The sequence below is a fragment of the Macrotis lagotis genome, chromosome 5 (assembly GCF_037893015.1).
Source record: "Macrotis lagotis isolate mMagLag1 chromosome 5, bilby.v1.9.chrom.fasta, whole genome shotgun sequence".
NCBI lineage: Eukaryota > Metazoa > Chordata > Mammalia > Peramelemorphia > Peramelidae > Macrotis > Macrotis lagotis.
In genome coordinates, this window is record NC_133662.1 from 232,386,961 (window position 1) to 232,410,550 (window position 23,590).

Here is a 23,590-nt window from a genome sequence, read left to right on the forward strand (position 1 = left end):
CAACAGTCTTTGGCTTCCAGAATTCTAGCTCCCTTCCATCACAGAACAAGGGTGAGCTATGACTCATTCCTACTCCATTGCATCCAACAAAATGCAAGAGAATGGAAAGATCCACATATACCTTACTATCAACAAGGTCCTGCAAGCAAATGCCGCCCTACAAGAGTGACTGTCAAATGACCAAGGAAACTCTGCCTGTCCCGCTGCCTTCAATGGCTACTTTAACTAATCACTGCTAATTCTTTATCAATAGTCAAACCAGTCTGTCAGGTGAGTAGAAACACTCTCTCTGTCCACACCTCCAGGCTTCCTTTCTCTACATTTGACTAGCCATGAGTTCCTACCAAACTATTAAGGCAGATAGGCTCCAAAACTAGGGCTTCATCAAACCACTCCATATTGATACAGACTCTAATAGGACCTATTGAGAACTTCTTAACTTTCAAGGGCATGCTGATAAGCCTTCAACAGCACCCCTCAGAAAAGCAACTGCCCGTTGGAAAATTAGACAACAGAGACAGGGACTAGATTCACTACTAGAGTGTATCAATCCCAGAATTCGGCATGATTTGACAGGAACAAGTCAGTCTTAAGCAACTCTTTCGTGGAGAGATTTGGAGCTATCCCTTCAGGATATCAGGGTTCCTCCTGTACTCATGATCAGAACCGTATCAGCTCCTTGTACCTGATGATTTTATTTGAGGAGATCCATTTTAGCTATAGAATCCTGACCCTAGCTGAGCCCAGCAAAGCAGACACAGCTGTTTGTGTCTATGCTCTACCCAACTGGCCAAGGATTCTGCTGGGACATGAAAAGAAAGAAGGCGGAATCAGAAGCAGGGGAATGGTTAGGTTCTACAGAAGGAAGGCCACCAGCAATACCACCCTACTCATCTTTCAACATCTTGGGAACTGAGCATTTGTTTGACCTGCAAGCTTTAGGGAAAAATCTTTGTTGCCTCCAGGTTAGTCAAGAACATACAAAACATAACCTTTGGAGAGCCTGCTCAAGAACTGTTCACATTGAACATGACCCAGATCCCCGCATTCTTTATAGTCTTAGGGGTATGCTGGTTGATCTTCCACAACCCTGAATTCATACAGAGTCCTCTAAGGTAGACCTCTGAGCCTCCCTGAGCAAGGTAAGTCTTGTACATATAGAGATAGACATATATATTATATTATATATACACAAGATAGATTGCTAGATTGACAGATGATAGATAGAGCATACAACATATTCTAATAAATTCATACTATGCTAATAATTATAGATACAAATACAAGAAAGCTAGCAAAGCTCTGAACTCAAGAAACTTACATTCTAATGAGGGAAGACTAAAACTAACAGAGGTAAGTACATATATGGGGGCGGCTAGGTGGCACAATGGATAAAGCACCAGCCCTGGAGTCAGGAGTACCTGGGTTCAAATCCAGTCTCAGACACTCAATAATTCCCTGGCTGTGTGACCTCGGGCAAGCCACTTAACCCCATTTGCCTTGCAAAAACCTAAAAATAAAAAGTACATATATGGCAGCATAAAGTGGAGAGAACAGAAAATGATATGAAAACTTGGACTCTGGCAAGATAAAGTAAAAAACAAAACCTGTTTTCAGAATCTAGATAATCCAAAAGCAGAGTCTAAATTACTGTTAGGGAGTAGGTAGAGTTTGTGTTTAGAGTAGGGAAGGCAATTATGAGAATTTGGGGGAATATATTCAGAGCCACAAAGGTTGAAAGCTGCCCTCCCTCATTCTACCAACTGCCCCACCATACAATCCATCTAGCTTTAGAGACCTTCAAAGTCGCATTATCAACCAAAAAGGAAAATTTGTCTCTAGGACTTCCCTCAATACCATTTGCCCTCAGGGATTAACCTAGTTATTTATGTCCCTCCCTTCTCATTTAAATTGCATAATTAGTGGTAAAAAAAATAGCAAGTCATGATGACATAATGTTCAATACAATTAATGCCCAAGATGAGTTCTCATTCCCAGAGCTCTTAGACATGCTGATTCATGACTTCCATCATGTGAAATTATTGCTCCTGTTATCCCATAAATCTCCCACCCAACCAACTGGGGAATGCCCCTTGATACTTAATGGAAAGCAATGGATGGTCTTCCATCTTCCATTCAATCTTTTTTCATGACCACTCCACCTTCTTTTCTGATTACTATCATATATAGCATATATCATGCTGTCAGTATGACATAATGTTTTATTAGTAACATGCAACCTATGAATGCCCACCATGTAAGACCCTTGATTTTAATTCTTCATTTACTATAGTATTCCATAACTAATAACTATAAAGCAGTTCCAGAAGATTTTGATTGTCTATTTAAATAAAAAGATAAAATTTTTTCAGAGAGAAGTCATTAAAAGCACCATACAAAGGCAATTTAACCTATTCTCTTCCTCCTTTTCAATTCTGGACCCACTTCATCAACCATGCCCAGTGTCTGTCCAAGACATATGTACTGAGGGACCAGTTATACTGTTATCCATCCAATTATATAGCAAAACCTAAACAATAAGCATCCTTAATCCATTTTGTTTTCCCTATGTGGATGTTGAGGCCGAACTATTTTGAATGATTATGGACCTCATTTAGGAAGTTGTACAGTTCTTCAAGGCCTGACACAACTAGCACAGCATCAATCATGGCAGGCGCATCCGAAAGACTTCACCCTCTATAGGGAATCTTACTGAGTTGAACATCTGCTAGTATGGTGGGTATACTTCTAAGACCCTGCTTTATGCATCCCAGAGATGGACTAAGAAAGTATAAAAACCAGTGGAAAGAAGATGGAATCTTGCTGTCAGAAGATCTAGGTTTGAATCTTGGACCTGCTGAATCTTAATTCTATAATCTTGAGCAAGTGACTTTATCACCCTAAAACCTCCTAAAAGTGAAGTGACTGAGCTCTCAAAATACCTTTCAGCCCTCATCTCCTGGTGTTTTGATTTAGTCAAAAAAAACACCGGATTTGGAGTGAGAAGATTCAAATATGACTCTCAGATTTGCTGCTTAACCTTCCGGGTGACCTTGAGTAACTAATTCCCTCTTTTGGCTTCAGTTTCTTGACTTGCAAAATGGGGGGGGGGGGGGTGAATTAGATTTAAAAGCCTCCAAAGTCCCTTCCAATTCTAAATCTATACTCTCATTATCTTTCTATTCTTTAATCTGCCAGACACTGTTTCTCATACATTACTGGGTCATTTCTTACTTTGAGATTGAACTATTTGTTCAATCCACCTATCCAGAATGAGCTCCACCAGCTCATCAGAATGAATGCCTTCAGACCAAATGTTTTAGTTACTTCTCATTCCATCAAAATGAAGAGAATTATTCAACTATAAACCTTGAGGTTCTAGGTCGATTTTTCTCATTCAGTCAGAAAGTTCTCAATAAGTGAAATGATTTCTGCCCCTCACATCTCCCCAGTCTCCAAATCAAAAACTTCAGTTTCCAAAATGGATGAAAACTTCAGAGGGTTTTAGGCCACCCAGGTAAAACTCAAGACCACCAAGCAATTAAGATAAATTCAAAAACAAATAGGCAGTCCACTGGCATCAGACCATTAGAGAACCTGCAGTTCATCAATCAGAAAAAGACCCTTAACCTGGAATCTTTGCTCTGATCATCCTTCTAAGAAGCTAGAATCAGAATTTCACTGTCACCCTAGATTGTGCAATCTATAGTCTTGCCCCTTAAATTCTCATTGTTCAATTATTTCAATCATGTCTGAATCTTCTTGACCTCATCTTGGGGATTTCTTGGAAAAGATACTAGAATGTTTTGCCATTTCCTTCTCCAACTCATTTTGCAGATGAAGAAACTAAGGCAAACATGGTGAATTGACTTGACCAGAATCACCCAGCTAAAAAGTATCTAAGGTCAGATTTGAATTCAGGCCCTCCTGACTCCAGGGCCACTGCTCTATCCACTATACCACCCCTGATCCATGGTATTTTCCACCAATGCCTAATCTGTTACACAAAACTAGATGCTAAACCTCTAATCCCCAGCTCTCTTTCACTTACAGACTAGTTTGAAAGGAAGGAATAACTCATGAATAAGGGGACTCTAAACACCAAGAAGGAAACCTTCAGTATCTTGTCCACTGGAAGGATTTTAATCCAGAAAAATCAAACCAGATGGTTGGGAAACACCATACAATGCTTTGGGGACTTGTTCTCTACCACTTGTATTCCCACCTGAAGCTTCAGGGACAGGAAATCATTTTAGGAGGATTGGTAGTGGTTTTAGTTCTCATTGGCATTTTCTAGGTCAAATGAGCAAAAAATGGAAAACAATATCTCCTCTGATCTCCAAATCCTCTCAAATATCTCCATAATAAATTATGAGTCATTAATAAAGCAATTTCATTGGTCTCCATGATCTAGAACACCCAGAATCTAAAAGGTTTTTTTAAAAATCACAACCTATGAACCTGAATCACTGACCCTAGTTCCCATGCTAGGAAACTGAAGAATTCAGCACGGTGTTAGCCAAAAACTCACCCCACCTCAGTCTCCCCTTTTTCCAATGCTATGGAGACATATCCCAGCTCCAGATTGCAGGACCTTGCATAACAGTCAGTCATAGCCCTTGAAGTACAAAAGCTTGCCAGACAGGCAACCCCCCAGCACCAGCGTAGCAACTCTGAACTGACTGAGGAACAGAGGGAGCAGGACAGGACATTAGCTCAGAGAAGGCTATAAAACACTACTAAACCAGCTTCCAGATAGGACCAGTTTTTGACCATCCAAAAGTCACTTGAGACAGAAACCTAGGCTAGTCACCATGGGAAGAACCTGAGAACCTTTGCCATCCAGACCCCCAAGGAAACCACTGTCAGAAGGGAGGGAGACAGAAAGCAAGCAAAAGGAAAATTGGGGAGGAGGTGGGGGAAGAGAAAATAAGATGACAAAAAATAATTAAGAAATTACTCAAGAAGAAGAAAACTCAAAGATTTTGAACAGATACAGATAAATCAACAGGAAATACAAAAACTGAAAGAAACAGGGCCTCCAAGATCTAGGAAAGAAGTTCAGACATCCATGGATAAATATTAAAAAAAAAAGGAAACTGATCCAATACTTGATGAGACAGAGTTGAACATAGGCCTTCCTGATTCCAGTCCTATCCACTGTGCCAATCCAGCTTCCCCTTCTGATTAACTGATTGAGTCCCTGAACTTCAATTTTCTTATCTATAAAGTCAGTGAGTTGGACAATGGTATGTTAGCTTTTTTTTTCGGGTTTTTTTTTTCCCCAAGGTAAATGGGATTAAGTGGTTTGCCCAAGGCCCCACAGCTAGGTCATTATTAAGTGTCTGAGACCGGATTTGAACCCAGGTACTCCTGACTCCAGGGCCGGTGCTTTATCCACTGCCCCACCTAGCAGCCCCTGATGGTATGTTAGCTTTAAGGTTATAAAGTCATGATCCATTCATGGTTCATCAATGACTATCTCTGTATCTGCATAGGACCAGTTTATTTTGGGATGTATTAGTCCATCTTTTTTTTTTATTGAATATCCATCTGCCATGGGAGTTAGACCGCACAATGTCACTTCCAGCTCATTTCTGTATATGAGGGTGGGGGAGGGGGAAGATGGAGAGGAAGGAGTTATATGTGAGACTCAGGGCTTCATCCAGCCGGCTACATCTTCCCAGCGTTTATGTGATGCTTCTGCCACCTAGTGGTAGGGATGACAATCACTGCTTCTATCTTACCTAGCCAGGTAAAATGATGCCTGTTACGGTATCATGACTTCCCTTGTCAATATGGAAATAAAATGGGATTATGGAATCATGGATTGGAAGGGATTAACCCAGGAGACTAAGAAGCATCTAAACAAGGATATCTTTTATTAGAGAGAAAGAGTGATTTGCCACAGTTTCGAGAGAACTGATCTTGAGATCAGGAAGGTCTGGGTTCAGTTTTCACCTCTAAAATAGTATGAATCCCTCATTTAACTTCTCGGTGCCCTTAGAGAAGGTATAGCTTTGTTGGTAGAGGGCATTCCCTCACCTGGAGTTCTCAGGTCTAATTCCTATCCTATACTCCAGCATTTAGCACATTGGCTAAGCACTTGGCTAATGAATAATAAATTCTTATTTATTGGTTTAAGGTCCTCAACAAATGATTATTCAGCCAGACCTCAAAATCATCACCAGAGAAGGGCAATTCACTACCTCCTAAGACAATCTATTCCATTTTTTTTGTCTTTTGGTTTTTTTTTTAGGTTTTTGTAAGGCAAATGGGGTTAAGTGGCTTGCCCAAGGCCACACAGCTAGGTGATTATTAAGTGTCTGAGGCTGGATTTGAACTCAGGTACTCCTGACTCCAAGGCCGGTGCTTTATCCACCACGCCACCTAGCCACCCCCTATTCCAGTTTTTAGTAACTCTAATGGTATAATGCTTGTCCTCCATTCTCAAAGAAGACCACAACATCAGGGAAGTGATGCCATGACAAGCACATGAATTGGATTGGATTGGGGGAGGGGAGGCTGTGCTAAATCACCAGCCTCACTTGCTCCTCCAGAGCCATGATGATCCAGTGGTTATTTATGAATCAGGACAACTGGAGATGGCCCTAGTTCTAGAAGTCAGACACACTTCCTTTCCTGCTTTCTTCTTTGCTACCACCATCAGCCCTTGACCAAGGGCTGGAACTCATATCTTTTTTTTTTTAGGTTTTTGCAAGGCAAATGGGGTTGTGGCTTACCCAAGGCCACACGGCTAGGTGATTATTAGGTGTCTGAGACTGGATTTGAACCCAGGTACTCCTGACTCCAAGGCCGGTGCTTTATCCACTACACCACCTAGCTGCTCTGGAACTCAAATCTTAATCACTATCACTCTGAAGTCACATCCCACTTCCCCCAAATCACCTCCTTATATCATTAGCAAAAAAAGCAATAATTGTCTTTCTACTTTGCCTATATCTATTCTCTCAATTTTTTCCTTGTCTTTTTGCTATAACTCAGAATTGTTAGAATTATTGCTAGAATTGCTAACTAGAGAGAGTGATTTACTAGAATAATTTTAAACATACTCAGATCACTTAGCTTGAAGACTCCCTGAATTCTCTGCCTCCTTTGATTGTCTTCGTAGTCGGGAAGACTACATCTTTAAAATTTACTAATCTGGAATAGTCTTTCTCTTTCTGGTTCATACTTTCTTTCCTACATGCTTTTACTGTTGTATCCAACAATGATGGGGAATGGATATTCTCTGCAATCCATCTCTTTGCCCTAGTTCCAAGAAATGGGTCTAGAATGTTTCTGTCCTATATCATTTGTCAGGTGCAAATAGTGAACCCCACCAGAACCAGGAATTCGAGTCATAGAGGCAGGCTGCCAGTCAGGATAATGCAGTCAGGCATGGAAGTCAAGGACAATGGGGGAAGGAGACATTTTGGACTTGGAGTTTTGAACTTAATCCCCCTCCCTTCCCCAAATGAGGCAGTATAAGAGGAGAAGGATTTTGAATATCTGTGATTATACTTTTAGAAGTTCATATGCTTTAGTAAAAGCTAATTTGATTATTAGGTGGCTAAATGGTACTGGAGGAAATGTCCTATAGGTGGGGGGAACATCCTGGTGGAATGGGACAAAAGATAGAAAGGCTCTCTCCACTCGCTCCCCCCCTTAAACACGTCTGAAAACCCTGAGCTTAGTGAAATGCAATATACCTGTCCTTTAGACAGTGGAGACCAGGGTAGCAGAGTTATATCAATAATAATTTTGACAGTGGATATACTTAATTTATCACTGATCTTACTGGAAAGATATCTATTGTTCTTTATGACAGAGTATGCCAACTTTGTTTTAGAGAGATGCTATTTAGATTATAATAACCAGTTTCTTGTTTTTACATAAAGAAATATTACATTTTGTCAAAGCCACCTCTTCATCTAATATATCACTTTTACTTTTTTAATAATGTGGGTGGTTATAGTTTTTAATATTAATACTGAACCAATCCTGTATTCCTGAAATAAATATGGCTTGGTCATGGTTTATAACATTTTAAATATGATATTGTAGCCTTCTTGTTACCATTTTAATTTTTGTATCAACAGTCACTCAAAAAATTGCTACTTTTTCTCTGCCTTATCAGATTTTTACTATTGAATCAAGACCAACTCTTTGTGATCCTGTGGCCCATGAGATTTTCTTTGTAAAGATACTGATGAGATTTACCAATTCCTTTTCCAGTGGATTAAAGCAAACAGAGATTGTGACTTGCCTAGGGAATCACACAACCAATGTCTGAGTCTGGATTTGAACTCAGGTTTTCCTAACCCGAGGTCCATCACTCTATCCACTGAGCCATCTAGCTGTCTTGCTATCTCTCTTTATTGATTTAAGGTATTTGAATCATAGTTGTCTCATAGAAGGAGTTTGTTATATTCCTTTTTCACTTTTACATGTAATATATAAGATATTTAATTGTTCTTTGAAAGATTGATGGAATTCACTTCAAAATATTATATAGGTCTGTTTTTTTTTCCTAAAGACATTCCTTTAAGACCACAATTCAATTACTTCTTTCTGAGATTGGGTTGTTATCCATTTCTTTTTTCAATATCTCATATTCATATTTTATAACTATCTGTTCCATTTATGAGTCTTACTGACAAGTAATCAAGCAAAAGATTTTCTAATAGTTTCCTTTATTTTCATGTTATGAATTCTTTTATTTTTTTATTTTTGACAATTTGGTTTTCTCCTTTTTTAACAGATTTTCTAACAATTTATCTATTCTACAAGTTGTGGGTGTTTTGTTTTTACAAAGACAGACTCTTGGTTTTTATTATCACTTCAGTAGGTTTTCTGTTTCCAATTCTAGGTCTTCTTTGATTTTGAGAATTTCTATTTCTTCTTTTGTTGTTTAATCATATAAGTCATGTCCCACTCTTCAGAACTCTATTTGGGGTTCTCTTGGCAAAGATACTGAAGTGGTTTGCCATTTCTTTCTTCAGTTCATTTAACAGATGATGAAACTGAAGCAAACAAGATTAGATGTTTTTCTAAAAGTTACACAGCTTATAAGTGTCCAAGGCCAGATTTGACTTTGGAAGATAAGTCTTCCTGACTCCAGGCCCAGTGTTCTATTCACTGCACCACCTCACTGCCCTGATTTTTATATTTTTTTTGTTTTTTAAAAATTATCTTATACAATTTATATACAATTTATTTATTTGTTCTTTTTTTTTTGATTAAAGGATTTAGAGATAAAAACTTTCCCCTAAAGACTATTTTGGCTACATCCCCAAAGTTTTGAAATGCTTTCTCATTGCAATGTTCTCTTCTCCAGGAGTCTACCAATACTGAGATTTTCATAATAGGATCTGACTTTCTCAGACCCTGATTCCTTTGTTCTAGGGTAGTTTATTAGAGTTTGCAAAGTCCAAGATCTCTTGCTTGAGAATTGTTTAGAAATGTTTTTCTTGTCTGTCTCTCTTTGTGTCTCTTTTTGTCTCTCTCCTCTCCTCTTCTGCCTCTATCTCTATTCTCTCTCTCTCTCTCTCTCTCTCTCTCTCTCTCTCTCTCTCTCTCTCTGTGTGTGTGTGTGTGTGTGTGTGTGTGTGTGTGTGTGTGTGTGTGTGTGTGAGGGGGGGGGTTTCTCTGTCTACCTCTACTCTCTCTCTTTCTTGCTGTCTGTCTGTCTCTGTGGGCCTCTCTCTCATTCTTTTTCTCTCTACACTTGCTCCCCCTGCCCCTCAACTATGTTATTCTGGATGTGTAACAAGTTAAAAGGAACCCCCTTTAGAAAATGAAATACATTCCATCTCTGGGCAGCTAGGTGGCACAGTGGATAAAGCACTGTTTTTGGAGTCAGGAGGTTAGGAGTTCGAATGTGCCTTCAGACACTTGACACTCACTAGCAGTTGACCTTGGTCATTTAACTCTGATTACCTCTCATCCAGGGCCATCTCCAGTCATCCTTACTCATCTCTGGTCACTGAATCCAGATGCTCCAGGGGAGAAAGTGAGGCTGGTGATTTAGCACAGCCCCTCTCATTCCAATCCAGTTAATGTGCTTGTCATGGCATCACCTCCCTAATATTGGTAGTCTTCTTTAAAAATGAAGGATAAACATTATTATTATATTTCATCTCCTAAGGATAAAATAATAGAGGGTCAAGGACTGAGGCTGGGACAAAGAACCCCAGAGCCTCTGTTTACCTAGGGTGGGGTCTGTTGCTCAGCATCTTAAAGATTCTCCATCCAGAATGTAGTGACTTTAATGTTCCCATTGCTACTAGAGAATGGTTCAACAACGGATTCTCCTCCCCACTACCCCTTTGTATAAGGTTTCCGTCAGTAGTTTTCTATAGCCCCCTAGAGGGCATCTGACATCGGCCATCTTCCATCATCTTCTTCCATCTCTGTCCTAGGACACACTTGTGCCATCCTACTTCTGGGTTCCTCCTCAGGACTTCAAAGGCAGAAGTGTGTTGTTCAAAGATACCCATGAAGCAGTTCCTCAGGCCATCCACCACTATCCCTGAACTCGCACCAAAATCTCAGGAAGATGTGGAAAATGGCAAAGGTAAGTCATGGACTAGTGAGGTCCAAGAATTGGGAAATGAAACTTGAGGGACAAAAGTCTAATAACCCTGCCCAGACTTATGAGCTGAGGTGGTGGGGAGGGAGATGGGAGAAGGAGAAGGAAGGATCTGAAGCCCCAGCATAAGTTCAACACCAGGCCACTCCCTACTGCCAGACCTGGCCCCAGGATGGTTCCTCCCTCCTCCTTCCTTACTTTCCCCATACACTGATCCATCCTCCATCGTGTGGCCAGGCTTGCCTCTTCTATTCTCCAATTTTCACTGGAGTTCTCCTACTACTTGGAACAGTAGCTTTCTCTCCCTTGAGTTTCATTCCCATCATGTCTCTTTTCCTGCTCTTTCCTTTACAGTTCCTAAATGCAGCACTTCTAGATACAGCAAGAGAACCCCTTTCTGCTACCAGGTATGAACCTAGGTTCTATTACTCTGTGAGGCTGACTCTGTATCTCATCTCCAGAGTCCTGGCTCTGAAGAGGCAGGAATATTCACAAACTACCCATCTCTTCTCAATACCAGTTGAAGACAGTCTCAGATTTCTCTCTGTGTTCCAGAGAACCCAAAGCTTCAGTTTCAGTTTTACAATTGACTCTGGGAGGGAAAGCCCAAGGGTCACTCAACTGGACTTTAGGTTTGTCTGTCCAATCCCATCTTCCACCTAAGTGTCTCTCTCTCTCTCTCTCTCTCTCTCTCTCTCTCTCTCTCTCTCTCTCTCTCTCTCTCTCTCTTTCTCTCTCCCAATTGCCCTTCCACCATTCTGTCTCATAAAGATCAATTGACAAAAATTCAATGAGTACTCATTGTCTACCATGTGCACTGTCCTAGGTACTGAAAATATATGAATAAAAATGCAGCTTCTTGCTCTGAGGAAGTTTGTATCCTACTGGAAGAAAATAAGAATGTTAGGGGCAGCTAGGTGGCGTAGTGGATAAAGCACCGGCTTGGAGTCAGGAGTACCTGGGTTCAAATCCAGTCTCAGACACTTAATAATTACTTAGCTGTGTGGCCTTGGGCAAGCCACTTAACCCCATTTGCCTTGCCAAAAACCTAAAAAACAAAAACCAAAAAAAATGAGAATGTTTAAAAGTCTTAGAGGAGATTCAGTGGGATAAGATAGCTTAACTTCAAGTATTTGTAATATTGAAAAAATAAATTTGTTCTTAGCTAGGCTTGGCATATTGAAAGTGCTTAGTAAATTATTGCTGACTTGTGGTTGAGGCAAGAAGGCAGAGTTAAGGGCGTTTGGGGCAATAACCAAGTGAAGTTTGATGAAAAAAAGGACTTCTGAACAACTGAAGTTGTCCCAAGTAGAAGAGACCCTGGAGGTAGTCAGGCTAAAGCCAGCTGCCTAGTTCTTGATACTGTACAGCAGTTTCTGGATCATGTAGGAGTGAAGCTTGATCACTTCTAAGGACCTTTTCCACTCTGAAATTCTGGGATTCTATGAACTCATAAACCCTTTCATGGGGAATGGTTGGAGATATGAAAGTTACACTTCATTTTCAGATGTGGCACCTGAGAAAATTGAGGCTACTTCCCTACCTAGATCCTGGGTATGCAGTCTAAGAAAGGGTTAATTTCCTCCCTAGACTGGCTATCTAGTAGGAAACCTTATGTAGGGGACAGATATCCACTGGGAATCATAGGATATGGGTCCTGTTTCTGTCTGTTCCTAGTTGTGTGATCTAAGGTAAATGACTTAGATATATCAGTAAAATCAGGTTAATATTATACTACCGACCTCTCAGTTAAAGAAAGTGCTAGGTAGTGCAATGGATAGAATGCTGGATTTGGAATCAGGAAGATCTGAGTTTGAATCCTGCTTTAGACACTGCTCATGTGACCCTGGGCACCCTTTCTCCACCTCAGTTCTTCATCTGTAAAATCAAGGGTAAAAGTAACACCTGGGGCGGCTAGGTGGCATAGTGGATAAAGCACCGGCCTTGGAGTCAGGAGTACCTGGGTTCAAATCCGGTCTCAGACACTTAATAATGACCTAGCTGTGTGGCCTTGGGCAAGCCACTTAACCCTGTTTGCCTTGCAAAAAAAAAAAAACCTAAAAAAAAGTAACACCTACCTCCAGGTTTATCATGAGTATGATCTTACATATAGTAGGTTCTTTGTAAATGTTTATTCATTTGAACTGAAAGGAGCTAATAAATGTAAAGTGTATTGTACCCCTCAAAGTGTTATGCAAATGATAGCTTACTGGGTTGTAATTATTATACATAGGCCCATCAGTTGGTGTCAACAGTATTCCCACCATCCCCCTTCATATGGAGAAAGTCAACCCCCAGAGATCCTGAGAAATCCAGCCATGTCAAGACCTTCTCAGATATCTTCACAATATCAGAAATGAAGATGCCACATAAGGACTGGAAGTAAGAAAACAACTGATGAAGCAGGCAGAGTATCTTTAATCAAGGGTCTGGGCAAAACAATGGGTGAAGGAATGCACCAACTATGTTGCTTAATCCCAGAGCCTTCTGACCTTCCGGATGTCTTAGTGGCGCACCTTCTACACAATCTTGGGAAGAAGAACAAGACAAGAGGGAGGAGATCACAAGGGTAGCAGAGGCTAATTGGGGAAATGGTCACTATAAAAATAAACATCAGGATAATACAGTCAAGAGAGAAGCTAAGTTCAGTTAAGTCTAACTCTTAGAGAACAGAATTCACTTTGAGTCTTTTCCACTGTGATGGTTTCCCTGAGCTGGAATAAGAGCTGGAATAAGGCCACTGGGGAAAAGGGGATGGGGGTGGGGTGGGGTGAGAAGGGGCCATGATTTTTGGAATATAGGAATAGCCAGGGAGGGAGGAGTGGAGAAAGGGAGGCAGGACTACCCAACCCATTTGTCCAGCCAGGTCTGCTAACACTCGCCAGCATAGAGTAAAATTGAAACCACTTGTGGACCACCACGTGGATTTCTTGAAGAGGCAGAGGCTAAAGGTGAGTAGCAAGTCTGACAAGAAGAGGGGAGGCTGCAATGTTTTCCAGTTCTTTCTGTGGAAAATGGCTAGAAGGAATATGCTTCTCTGACCTCATGTCGCTCTTCACCCTCTGAATTTCTTTGTCTCCTTGGGTGGTCAGGACCTCACCCTCAGTCTGAGTTCTCCTGTGGAGGATGAACAGGTCTATGCAGCTCAGGTGAGAGGATTATAAACACTGTAGTGACAGAAGTCTATCAAGTTGGAAGTGGGAAAATTACAATGTGTCCAGAATAGTCATGGACCAATCTCCCTAAGCCACCCACTCCCAACTCCCCAAGCACATAACTCTTTTGTCTTTCCTCTCCACCCCCAGCCACCATCCTTCTATGGGGCATGAAGGACTGTGGTGAAACACTCCCCTTCTTGAAAAGGGCTGAGGCCCATCCTTTGCTCTGAATCCTCCAGGCTTTGGGTAAACTGAGAATCAGCACAAAGTTTATCATAGAAGCACTCTGGGTCTCGGTGAGTCGAAGAACAGGATCGGCTTTGGACCGTAAGAAAAAACCTCATAGAGAAAGGAGACATGTAGACCCTTCCAAGATAGTGACGGGTTTGGAACTGGTCACACGCATGGGCCACCCTGTGGAGAGAAGCAAGGGAGAGAAAGGAGCTCAGTCTTCTTAGCTCAAGTAGAATGAAGGGGGGACTCACAAGCACCTCAGGAACCCCACAGTATTGGGTGATGAAGAGATTTGAGTATGGAAATCGCAGGGGAAAAGGGAATGTGGGGGCTTGCTGACTCCCAACTCCCTAACTCCTGACAGGCCCAGGTAGGTCCTGAGAGAGTAAGGTATGAATCCTGCCGAACCCTTGCTCTTCTAGGTGAGTAGACCCTCTCTTCATAAGGGAAGGCGGGGAGAGGCCATGATAATGGATAGCTAACATTTGGGCAGAGCAATTGAGGGCACTTTCAGAGCATTATTTACATAAAGCACTTTATATAATCAACAACCCTGGAAGGTAGGTGGTGTGATTCCCATTTTGCAGATGAAGAAACCAAGGCAAATTGAAGTTAACTTGCTTGCCTAGAATCTTCCTGATTCCAAGGCCAGCACTCATTTATTAAGTCATTTACCTCTGTCCTAGGTGATATTTTACTTGAGGCAAAAGATCTGAATTCAAGTCCTAGATCTGATCATTATTGGCTGTACTACCTCTGGGACCTAGATCAAGGCCTCTTATCTCTCTCTCTCTAAGTTGTTTTTAATCTGAAAAATGAGAAAGTTGAAGGAAAGCACCTCTAAGGCTCCTTCCAACTCTAACAAGATGAGATTCCAAAAATATTAGAGAGGGAAGGTATGTTAAGTAGAAGAGAATAGTCATCAATACTATTTTGAGCTAAAATTGGAACTTTCCATTGGGAAGACAGGATCTCTTGGAGGGGGAAAGAGAAAAGAAAAGGAATGAGGAGAAAGGTAAAGAGAAAACTGAGAATAGAGGAGTAGAGGCAGAAGTCTTTCCTGTTTAGTGTAAAAGGACAAGGAAATAGAGGAAGCAATAATGAATGGACTGGGGGGCAAAATGGCACAGTGAAGGCATTGGGGTAGAGGTAGGGGACAGAGAAAAATTTTATATTGGTAAATATTTGTGCCCATGGAGTTTGAGCATAGATTTCATGTACAAAGAGACTATTCTTCTCTAGTTGGGCCACATCTGGAGTATTGTGTTCGACACTAAGCACAAGAAGAACATTGATAAATAGGCAAACATATGAGGAATAATGAAGGCCCTCAAATCTATTCTGTATGAGGATAGATTGAAAGAAGTTGGAATGGTTAGCTGGGAAAAAATTCAAGGTGACATGATAGTTCAAGTATTGTAGCTCAAAAGTGTAGTTCAAATAGAAGAGAGATTAAATTTTCTGGGGATTTAGAACTAGAATAATGAGGTGGATGTTAGAAAGAGGCAAATTTAAGTAATGTCATTAAAAGTTTCCCTAAGAGAGTTCCCAAAAGGGAATGGTCTGCAAGGCTGGGGGTGGGGTGCAGATTAAGAGCACTTCAAGGAGCAGCTGGAGAACCACTTAACAGGTATGTTGGAACGAACACAGGTGGTGAGGATTATCAGGGAGGGTCTATTGTATGATTAATTGTGTGATTCTGTCACTTAAGCCTAGAGATTCTGACCAAAAGTTGGGGAAGTGGGAGTGAGGGGATTCATATGAGACATTGTGGTTCCAATAATGCCTAAATAAGGGATAAATACAGTGGAGGGAAGGGATCTGAAGAATCCCCTGTACTGTGCCTTGGAGGACACTATTCTCCTGTATTCCATCTCTTACCCAAGGCCTGTCTTGTCTAGGCTGCCTACATAAACATGTGGTCCTATCTCTCATTGAACAACTAAAGAAATGTTCCATTAGTCGGAGGATGGACACTCTGTCTGGACTTCATATAGCTCTCAATGTCTGGATCCTGCTCCCCAAAAGCAAAGTAATTGTGGAAGGGGAGGGTGAGCAAAATTCACTGGGGCAGGAAGTAGGGAAAGGGAAAAGCAATTGGTAAGAACAAGAGAATAAGGGAAAGGCAATCTAAGGGAAGGAGAGAATGAGATAGGTGTTAAAGAAAGTATCAAATCCAGGCAGAATCTGGCTTCTTAATTTATAGAGACAGAATTAAGCATTTCCTGAGAGTTACTTCAAGGGAATCAAAAAAAGAAGAAGGTAGGCATTTGTCCTAGGGGAAAGATGGAGAAAGGGAAAAAACATCAAGTTCCTACAATGTGACCTCCCCTATATTAAGGGCTTTCTTTTCCCTACTAACTCTAATATCTAATATCTCATTGGATCCTCACAACAACCCTGGAAATTAGGTGTTATTATTCTCTTCATTATACAATTAAAGAAATTGAGGCAGACAGACGCTAAGTGATTTATCTAGTAATTGTCTGAAATTGGATTTGAACTTAGTTCTTCCTAAATCTAAGTCCAGTCCTCTCAAAACTTTATCACCTCGTTCAAATCATATTTGGAATCGTGAAGGGCACTTGAAGGTTCTAAGCATTATATCTCCCTGCCACACTCCCAAGTCCCAGGGAGATACAAGGAGCATCTAATAAACATTTGTTAAACTGAAATTCCCAGGTAGGTGAAAGGACACAATCCTTGTTCTCAGATAGCTTTTAATCTGATTCAAAACTCAGTATTTGAGTGAGATGCCATATGGATGTTACCAAGATGTTCACAAAATAAATATGCAAAGGAATCTGGAGAAGATTCTTATGGATTGAGATACCAGTAGAGTAAGAGACCAGGCTCAGAGCAGAGTAAAGGGGGAAACCCAACATATTCTTTCTCATATACATTCATACATTCCTCCCCAGCGGGAGCCTATAGGAGCCAAGGATGCACTTAAAAAGGTCCTGAAGATGCTAGTGAAGGGTAAGAGCCCTCAGGACAATGTGGCCCTGGAAGCAGCTCTATGTCTGAGCCTCCTTGACCCTGAAAATCTCATAGCTCGTGAGTTTCTGCTCCAGTGCCTGACCCAAGGAGAAATGAAGAAAAAGATAAAGGTATGGGACTACAGGGGAATCTGTTATGGCCAAGGTTGCCCTTCTTTTATCCAAGACCACCAACACATTTGCTGACCCCTTCTGGCTGAGTCCTCCAATAGGAAATCAGTCAATAAAGATTCATTAAGAGTCTTTTATATTGGGAATACTGTGCTGGGGATGCAAAGTCAGACAAAAGATAGTCTCTGTCCTCAAGGAATGGACAGTCTACTGGGGAAAACAGCCAAGGAGAATGGGGCAGTGACCTGAGAGACCAGGGCAAGGAGCCAAGTGAGCTCAAGGTTTTCCCATTCTTAGGGAGTTGGTTGGAACATCAGAGAACATATATGCCTTATGTGTGAGTATTGTGTGTGCATGTGTGTGTGTTCACACTGAGAAGCCCCTGAGAATGAGAAGTGTTCACTGTCCCCTTTCTTCCTTTAACAAACATCCCACCTCACCCTGATTCACCATCCAGTTTTGCTCTACCTCCAGAGAGGGCAGCCTTAGTACTAGGAAGAGCGCGTTGGATTTGGAGTCAGACAACCTGGCTTTGAATCCCAGCTCTGCTATTTACTTACCTATGGAACCTTGGGCAAGTCATCATTAAACCTCTCTAGGCCTGTTTTCTTATTCACAAACTGTATGTGTTTTGGAGTTGGTATGGGTGGGTGTGGCAAAGTGGGCTGGGGGAGGGAGGTTGAGCAAGAGGATCCCTAAGGTGCATTCCATTTCTGAATCATACCATGATTGGTGGCTTCCCCTTCCCTACTTGTGTCTGCCTTTTGTCTCCCTAAACTTTCTTGGTTTTGTCTTGCCATTGCCAAGTCCCATCTCTGACTGACCTGTCTTGGCCAAGGTTCCCCGGGATCTTCTTCCCATCTTCTTCTACCTCAGTTCTCCCAATTCACTTCTCCAAGTCTCTTGGGTACACCCCACTCCCACCGTCACTTTTCCCCACTCTCCCTTAATCCTTTCACAATAGGCATTGATGGCGCTAGTGAAGCTAATGAGACTACACAGCCTGCCCATCCTTCAGGCTATCATGGAGCAACTACAGAGCTCCTTTGTGGTCAAGGTGGGACTTGACACTAAAAATCATTTTGCTCCCTTTGGGACTAGGTGGGGCAAGGGCAGAGGTGGGGGGGGGGAGAGGAGAGAGAATCTGCTAGGATCTCACTCTTCCCTTTTCCCAACATCTTATCCAGTAAGATCTTCTGATAAATATTAAACCCATGAGGCATGCTCAACCCCCATATTTCCCTCCATTTCTCTCCTGACCTCAGCACCGGTTAGAAGCCCTCAAACTACTTAAGACTATTGGGCTAGTGAAGATTCAGAATTTGGGGATGGAGAAGGACATTTTTGAGCTACTCAAGTTGAAGCTTCATGAGGATCCCTTCCAAGTGCGTTTTCTTCCTTTCTTCCTCTCCTTTCCCCTCGTCAGTTTTGCCTCTCATGCCGCCATTTTCCTTTTTTACCCCCATCTCTCCTGACCCCCAGGAAGTGAAAACAGCTGTGGCAGAAATCGTGGAGGTGCTAAAAATGAAGCCTATGATGATGAATGTCGTGGAGTCGTGAGAAACTTGGGAACAAAGAGTGGGGGAGGAGGGGAGAAAGGTCCTCTAAACCTGCAAGTATGGTCCACTCTAGGGGAAAAAGGAGTACTGCCTGCTCCTGAATGGTGAAGGATGTTGTTAGGAAAGCCAGAAATTAATCTCTTGCTTTCATTGCCCCAGTAAGAGTGGGGAGGTTGATTTCAACGAAATATCCTTTCTCCTACCTGGAAATCCTGGGGTACAAGGGCTGAGGGCATTGAATGAGTTTAAAGGTAGGGCCAAATTAAAAAAAACAAGGATGGAATAGAGTGAGAGACTGGAAGATGAGGAATGAAGTGATGGGCACTGAAAAGGGAATGACCTAAAGGGAGAAGGAAGTGTGGTATCCAAGAGTGTCTCCTCAGAGGAAGCAGAGGGTGAAGGGAAGAGACTCAAGATGTCCAGAAGACTTGGTTCAAAACCTTCCTCACACATTTACTAATTTACTAGTTGCTTATTATTTCTTTAGGTCTCAGTTTCTCACCTTAAATGAGGAGGTTGGACTCCATGATCTCAAAGATCCCTTTCAGTTTTTAAATATATGGCAGAGGGGGTAGAATGAGATAGACTCAAAGGGCTTCATAAGATCAGGAGGCAATGAGATGAGTGTGGGATGGCATGAAGAAAGGGGGGCAAGAGGTTGGGAGCAGGACAGGGATAAGGGCTGGTGTCATAGGAGATGATATAAAAGGCAAGAGAATAGATGGGTAGGGAGAAATGGAATGAGGTAGAAAAGTGAGGATGAAAGGTGGGGAATGAGATGAAGAGATCAGATGAGACAGAGATGAAGTTGAAAATATGAGCAGGTCTGAAGAATGAGTGAAGTTGGAATGGGGAGAATGGAACATGATGTGGGAAATGAGATGATAGGTGGAATGAGAATTGGATGGAGGAGGGGAGGGAATGAGCACTTATAGTGGGCCTATTCTATGTTGGACTTTTAAAAAATATTTCATATGAATGAGACGACAGAAGGAAATCAAGACATGGAGGTAGAATGTTAGGGAAGTAGAAAGCTGGTAGATCAGATGGAAGATTTCTCAAATCGCAGGTACTGCCTTCACTTTTCTTATGTGATAGATCTTACAATCTATTAGCATAATTAGGCATAATCAATGGACTCCCCAATCAATGCAAAGATCCATTTATTATGCCTATTTTGCTAAGAGTCTAGCTCAGATTATTCAGTTATTACCCACCACATTTAGGAAGACAGCCTGGAGTTCCATAATCATTTTTCAAACTCTTTCTCTTTGGCCTAGGAGGTAACAGGGTGTAAAGTCAGTCTACCAACAACCAACTAGTAAGAGATTACTCTATCAGCTGTAGGAATTCAGACTCGGAATAAAAAGTGCACCACTATTTGGGCAAGGATAGAATTAGTAAATAAAGGACTGGTCCTCCTCCTTTTCCTTCCTTTCCTCTTCCAATGACCCCTCCCTCTATTCCCTTCTACACAGAGAGCTTAATGATGCCAGTGCCTCAAAACGTCGCCAAGCTGTCATATCCATTGTAAGGCCAATTAAATTAATTTGCTGCCTTCCATTCCTAGTATCAATCAGTCAGCAGTGTTTGTCATCTACTATGTTTTGGGCACTCCATAAGTCCTCAATTAGGAGAGTTTACACTTTAATCATTGGTCAATGGGTTTGACAATGAGAGAAAAGGGGGAGAAAAGAGGTAGGGAAGGAGTGGTGGGTTGAGATAAACTGAAGAGGAAAGAAAGTGAAGTACACAACTCTACTGAAAATATATGGCAATAAAAAGCCCATTCTTGAGGATTCCGACTGTGGCCTGTGAGAAAGGGTCATAAACCAAGAAGCCTTGACTCACTGGGTCTAGGAACCACCTGCCCAATCCCAGAACAGTAGACTGTGAGCCTAGCAGGTGTTGATGAGAGAAGTCCATCATTGTCACCTTGAACTTCAGTGGGTTTCCTCTGAATTACTCCCCTCCATGAGACCAAGGAAGGTGATGAGGCAAGAGGAGAGGCATCAAAGTACCATACTCGGTACCACTTCCCAGAGTTGAATACCCCAGATCTTTTACCCTTGCCTTCTACCAGGGTGTTCTGGGCATCAGCAGCTCACGCATGTTTTATTTCCTCATGGACATGCTGGACTACGAGACGGATGAATTGGTGAGGAAAGAGGTGAGTGACTGACCCCTTGCCCTCACCTTACTTCCATCCTCCCTACTGCTGCCAGACCCTGATGTTCCAAAAGCCTTTGATGCTTCCCCATACCTGCTGAGTGACATTCTAATTCCATAGCCTGACTCCATCTACTGTCCCATCTTAGCTTTCCACAACACCCCCCCATACAATTCTTTCATTTAAGCCACATCATCTCCTTTCCAGCCTCCCACTTAGACTGTGGTAACTTCAATCATGGTTCATGTGCCATATAATTCCCACTTGCTACTTCCACCCTATTCAAGCTCTAGCTCAAATGTCACCTCCCCCTTATGACCTAGTCTGGAATGATCTCTTCTTCCTCCAAACTTCAATGATGTATACCCTCTGTAATGGCACTTGGGTGGTATCATTTTTATACTATTACTTTCATGTTTCCCACATATGGGTCATGTGTCTACAGACACAATTTGGTCCAGTTTTGTCTCTCCCGTGAAGTCACATGTAATGCTCTACAAAGAATGATTGATACACTGATATACTAGAAGAGCATAAATCTCTTGAGGATGGAAAGTGATTTCTTTTTTGGTCAGTATTACAATAAAATCGGGCAAAATGCTCGCCACAAAAGTTTATTATTATAAGATAGTTGAATTGAATTGAGATGGCTGGGTGGAATGGTAAAGAGTGCTTGACTTGAAGTCAAGAAAATTTGGGTTTGAATATTTCTTAAGAGACTATCTGTGTGCTCCTTTTGACCTCTCAGACTCAGTTTCCTCATCTGTAAAATGGTGTAGTCATGGCACTTTCAGAGAGGTGTGAGGTTCAACTGAAGTAATACAATGTGCTGTGTAAAATTTTAGAGCAAAATATATTTTGTTGCTGTTATTATTATTATTATTAAAATTATTAAACTAGGACAGCTAGGTAGCACAATGGATAGAGCACTGTAGCCCTGGAATCAGGAGGACCTGAGTTCAAATCCAGCCTCAGACACTTAATAATTGCCTAGCTGTGTGACCTTGGGAAAGCCACTTAACCCCACTGTCTTGCAAAAAAAAAAAAACAAACAAAAACAGAGAGAAAATTATGAAACTAGATAGTGATCTAATTCAACCATATTTACATATAAACTGGGGCCCAAACAGGTGTGATGATTTGGCCAAGGTCATCCTGCTCATTAATGTCATAGTTGAACTTGATTCTGGGCTTGTGTTCTTTGTACTTCATGGTCCTCAATTGTCTGCCCTCTTTCTCCCTGCTCAAACCCCCAATTCTTTGAGGAGTGGATAGAAGGAAGGAACAAGGACTCCTTGACTTGGCCTTCTGAGAATGGGTCATAGTGTCCTCAGAGTTTAATCTCCTCTCCTCTCCAGACCATAAAGAGACTATGCATGGATGAGCCAGCCCTGAGTCTCATCATCATTTTTTACAGCTGGAAGAAATATTCATTATCCTGTCCAAGAAAGATCCATGGATCCGAGAGAAGCTTCAGGACTGGACACTCCTTGTGGAGGAAGAGGCCAGGCAGCAGAAGGAAAGAGCTGAGGCTTTGAATCGTGAAAAAATGAGAAGGGACTTGAAGGAGAACTTTCGCCTGCTTGGAGAACTGGGTTCTATCTTTCCTGAAAAGATGTCTAGGGGAAAAAAGGTCATTGCTAAAAAAGAAAACTCCATCTTTGGAGTTCCTATCAAAGGCATCGCTTTAGCCTCCCACTATCCACCCTGTATCAAAACCTTTGCTAAAAAAGAGCAGTCCCTCCCCAAGGGATCCTGGGATTCTCCAGCCATCAGGGAGCACCTAAAGAACCTTGCTTCTCTTTGAGTCAAGCCAAGTCTGTCCTTACAACTGCCACTCTTCTCCCCACCACCTCCATTTTTTCTCCTCTGGACATTCTGCCTCTATTTTCTCTGGAAGCAGATTTCTGAGCCTTTGTCTTATAAATGAGTTAATAAATAATGAATACTAATTTATTATTCCAAAACATCATTCTTATTTACTAGGTGCCTACATTGTACCATTGTACTATGCATGGGGGATATAAAAAAAGACAAAAAACAGTCAAGGAGCTTACAATCTAATGAGGAAGACAACATAAAAGGAATATATACCAACAAGTTATATATAGATAATAGGAAATAAGAGAGGGAAGGCACTAGAATGAACAGGTTAGGAAAGGTTTCCTATAAAATCTGGTGGAATTTTACTTGGGACTTAAAGGAATCAGGGAGGAAAATAGTGGAAGTGGAGGAGGGAAGGCATTCTAGACATGAACAATCAGAGAAAATACGTGGAACCAAGAGATGGAGGGTCTTGTTCATGGAGCAGTAAGGCAATGTCAACAGATTGTTAGTGTAGTGTAAGATCACTAGTAAGTTTGGAGAGACCAGTTTTACTGGAATTATTAAGTTAGGAGTCAGATTATAAGGGGTTGAAAAAAGAGAAGAGTAAATGAAGACATAGTCTTTTCAAGAAGTTTATTCCCAAAGAGCAGAGGAGATACAAGATCACCCATGAGAAAAACAACACTCAGCCTGCATTCAGGAAGCTCTGAGTTCAGATCCCTCCTTAGACACTGTTGTGACTCTGGGCAAGTCCTTAATCTCTGTCTTAATTCACTGGAGAAGGAAATAGCAAACCACTCTAGTATCTTTGCCAAGAAAACCCCATAGGCAATACTGACACACTATTATCTATGGGGTCACAAAGAGTTGGACATGATTCCCACATGAACACAGTAAAAACAATTTTGCCGAGGGCAACTTAACCAAAATCCATGAGT

General features: G+C 41.6%; 1 protein-coding gene across 7 annotated transcripts; it reads left to right on the forward strand.

Annotated features, from left to right (window-relative positions):
* Positions 1-43: 43 nt before the first annotated feature.
* On the forward strand, positions 44-22,750 carry HEATR9 (HEAT repeat containing 9). Of its 7 annotated transcripts, XM_074188898.1 has the most exons (17): positions 44-270; positions 1,275-1,353; positions 10,425-10,579; positions 10,949-11,001; positions 12,828-12,976; positions 13,461-13,545; positions 13,687-13,743; positions 13,992-14,048; positions 14,351-14,408; positions 15,888-16,018; positions 16,908-17,096; positions 18,061-18,153; positions 18,362-18,481; positions 18,579-18,652; positions 20,134-20,185; positions 20,739-20,825; positions 22,243-22,750. In XM_074188898.1, exons 3-17 carry the CDS (start codon positions 10,501-10,503, stop codon positions 22,630-22,632), a joined length of 1,674 nt encoding a protein of 557 aa, XP_074044999.1. In that variant the 5' UTR covers positions 44-270; positions 1,275-1,353; positions 10,425-10,500; the 3' UTR covers positions 22,633-22,750. The 7 variants fall into 7 exon arrangements, with proteins under 7 accessions (XP_074044999.1, XP_074044998.1, XP_074045001.1 ...); XM_074188897.1 differs by lacking the exon at positions 1,275-1,353; XM_074188899.1 differs by lacking the exons at positions 44-270; positions 1,275-1,353 and adding an exon at positions 977-1,142.
* Positions 22,751-23,590: the final 840 nt, after the last annotated feature.

What these genes read in the sequence shown, in the direction of transcription:
- HEATR9 (XM_074188898.1), top strand. Translation starts at nt 10,501, where the DNA reads ATGAAGCAGTTCCTCAGGCCATCCACCACTATCCCTGAACTCGCACCA. An exon ending in AGATGTGGAAAATGGCAAAG is followed by an intron (nt 10,580 to 10,948) that starts GTAAGTCATGGA and finishes TTTCCTTTACAG; the next exon opens with TTCCTAAATGCAGCACTTCT. An exon ending in AACAGGTCTATGCAGCTCAG is followed by an intron (nt 13,744 to 13,991) that starts GTGAGAGGATTA and finishes TGAATCCTCCAG; the next exon opens with GCTTTGGGTAAACTGAGAAT.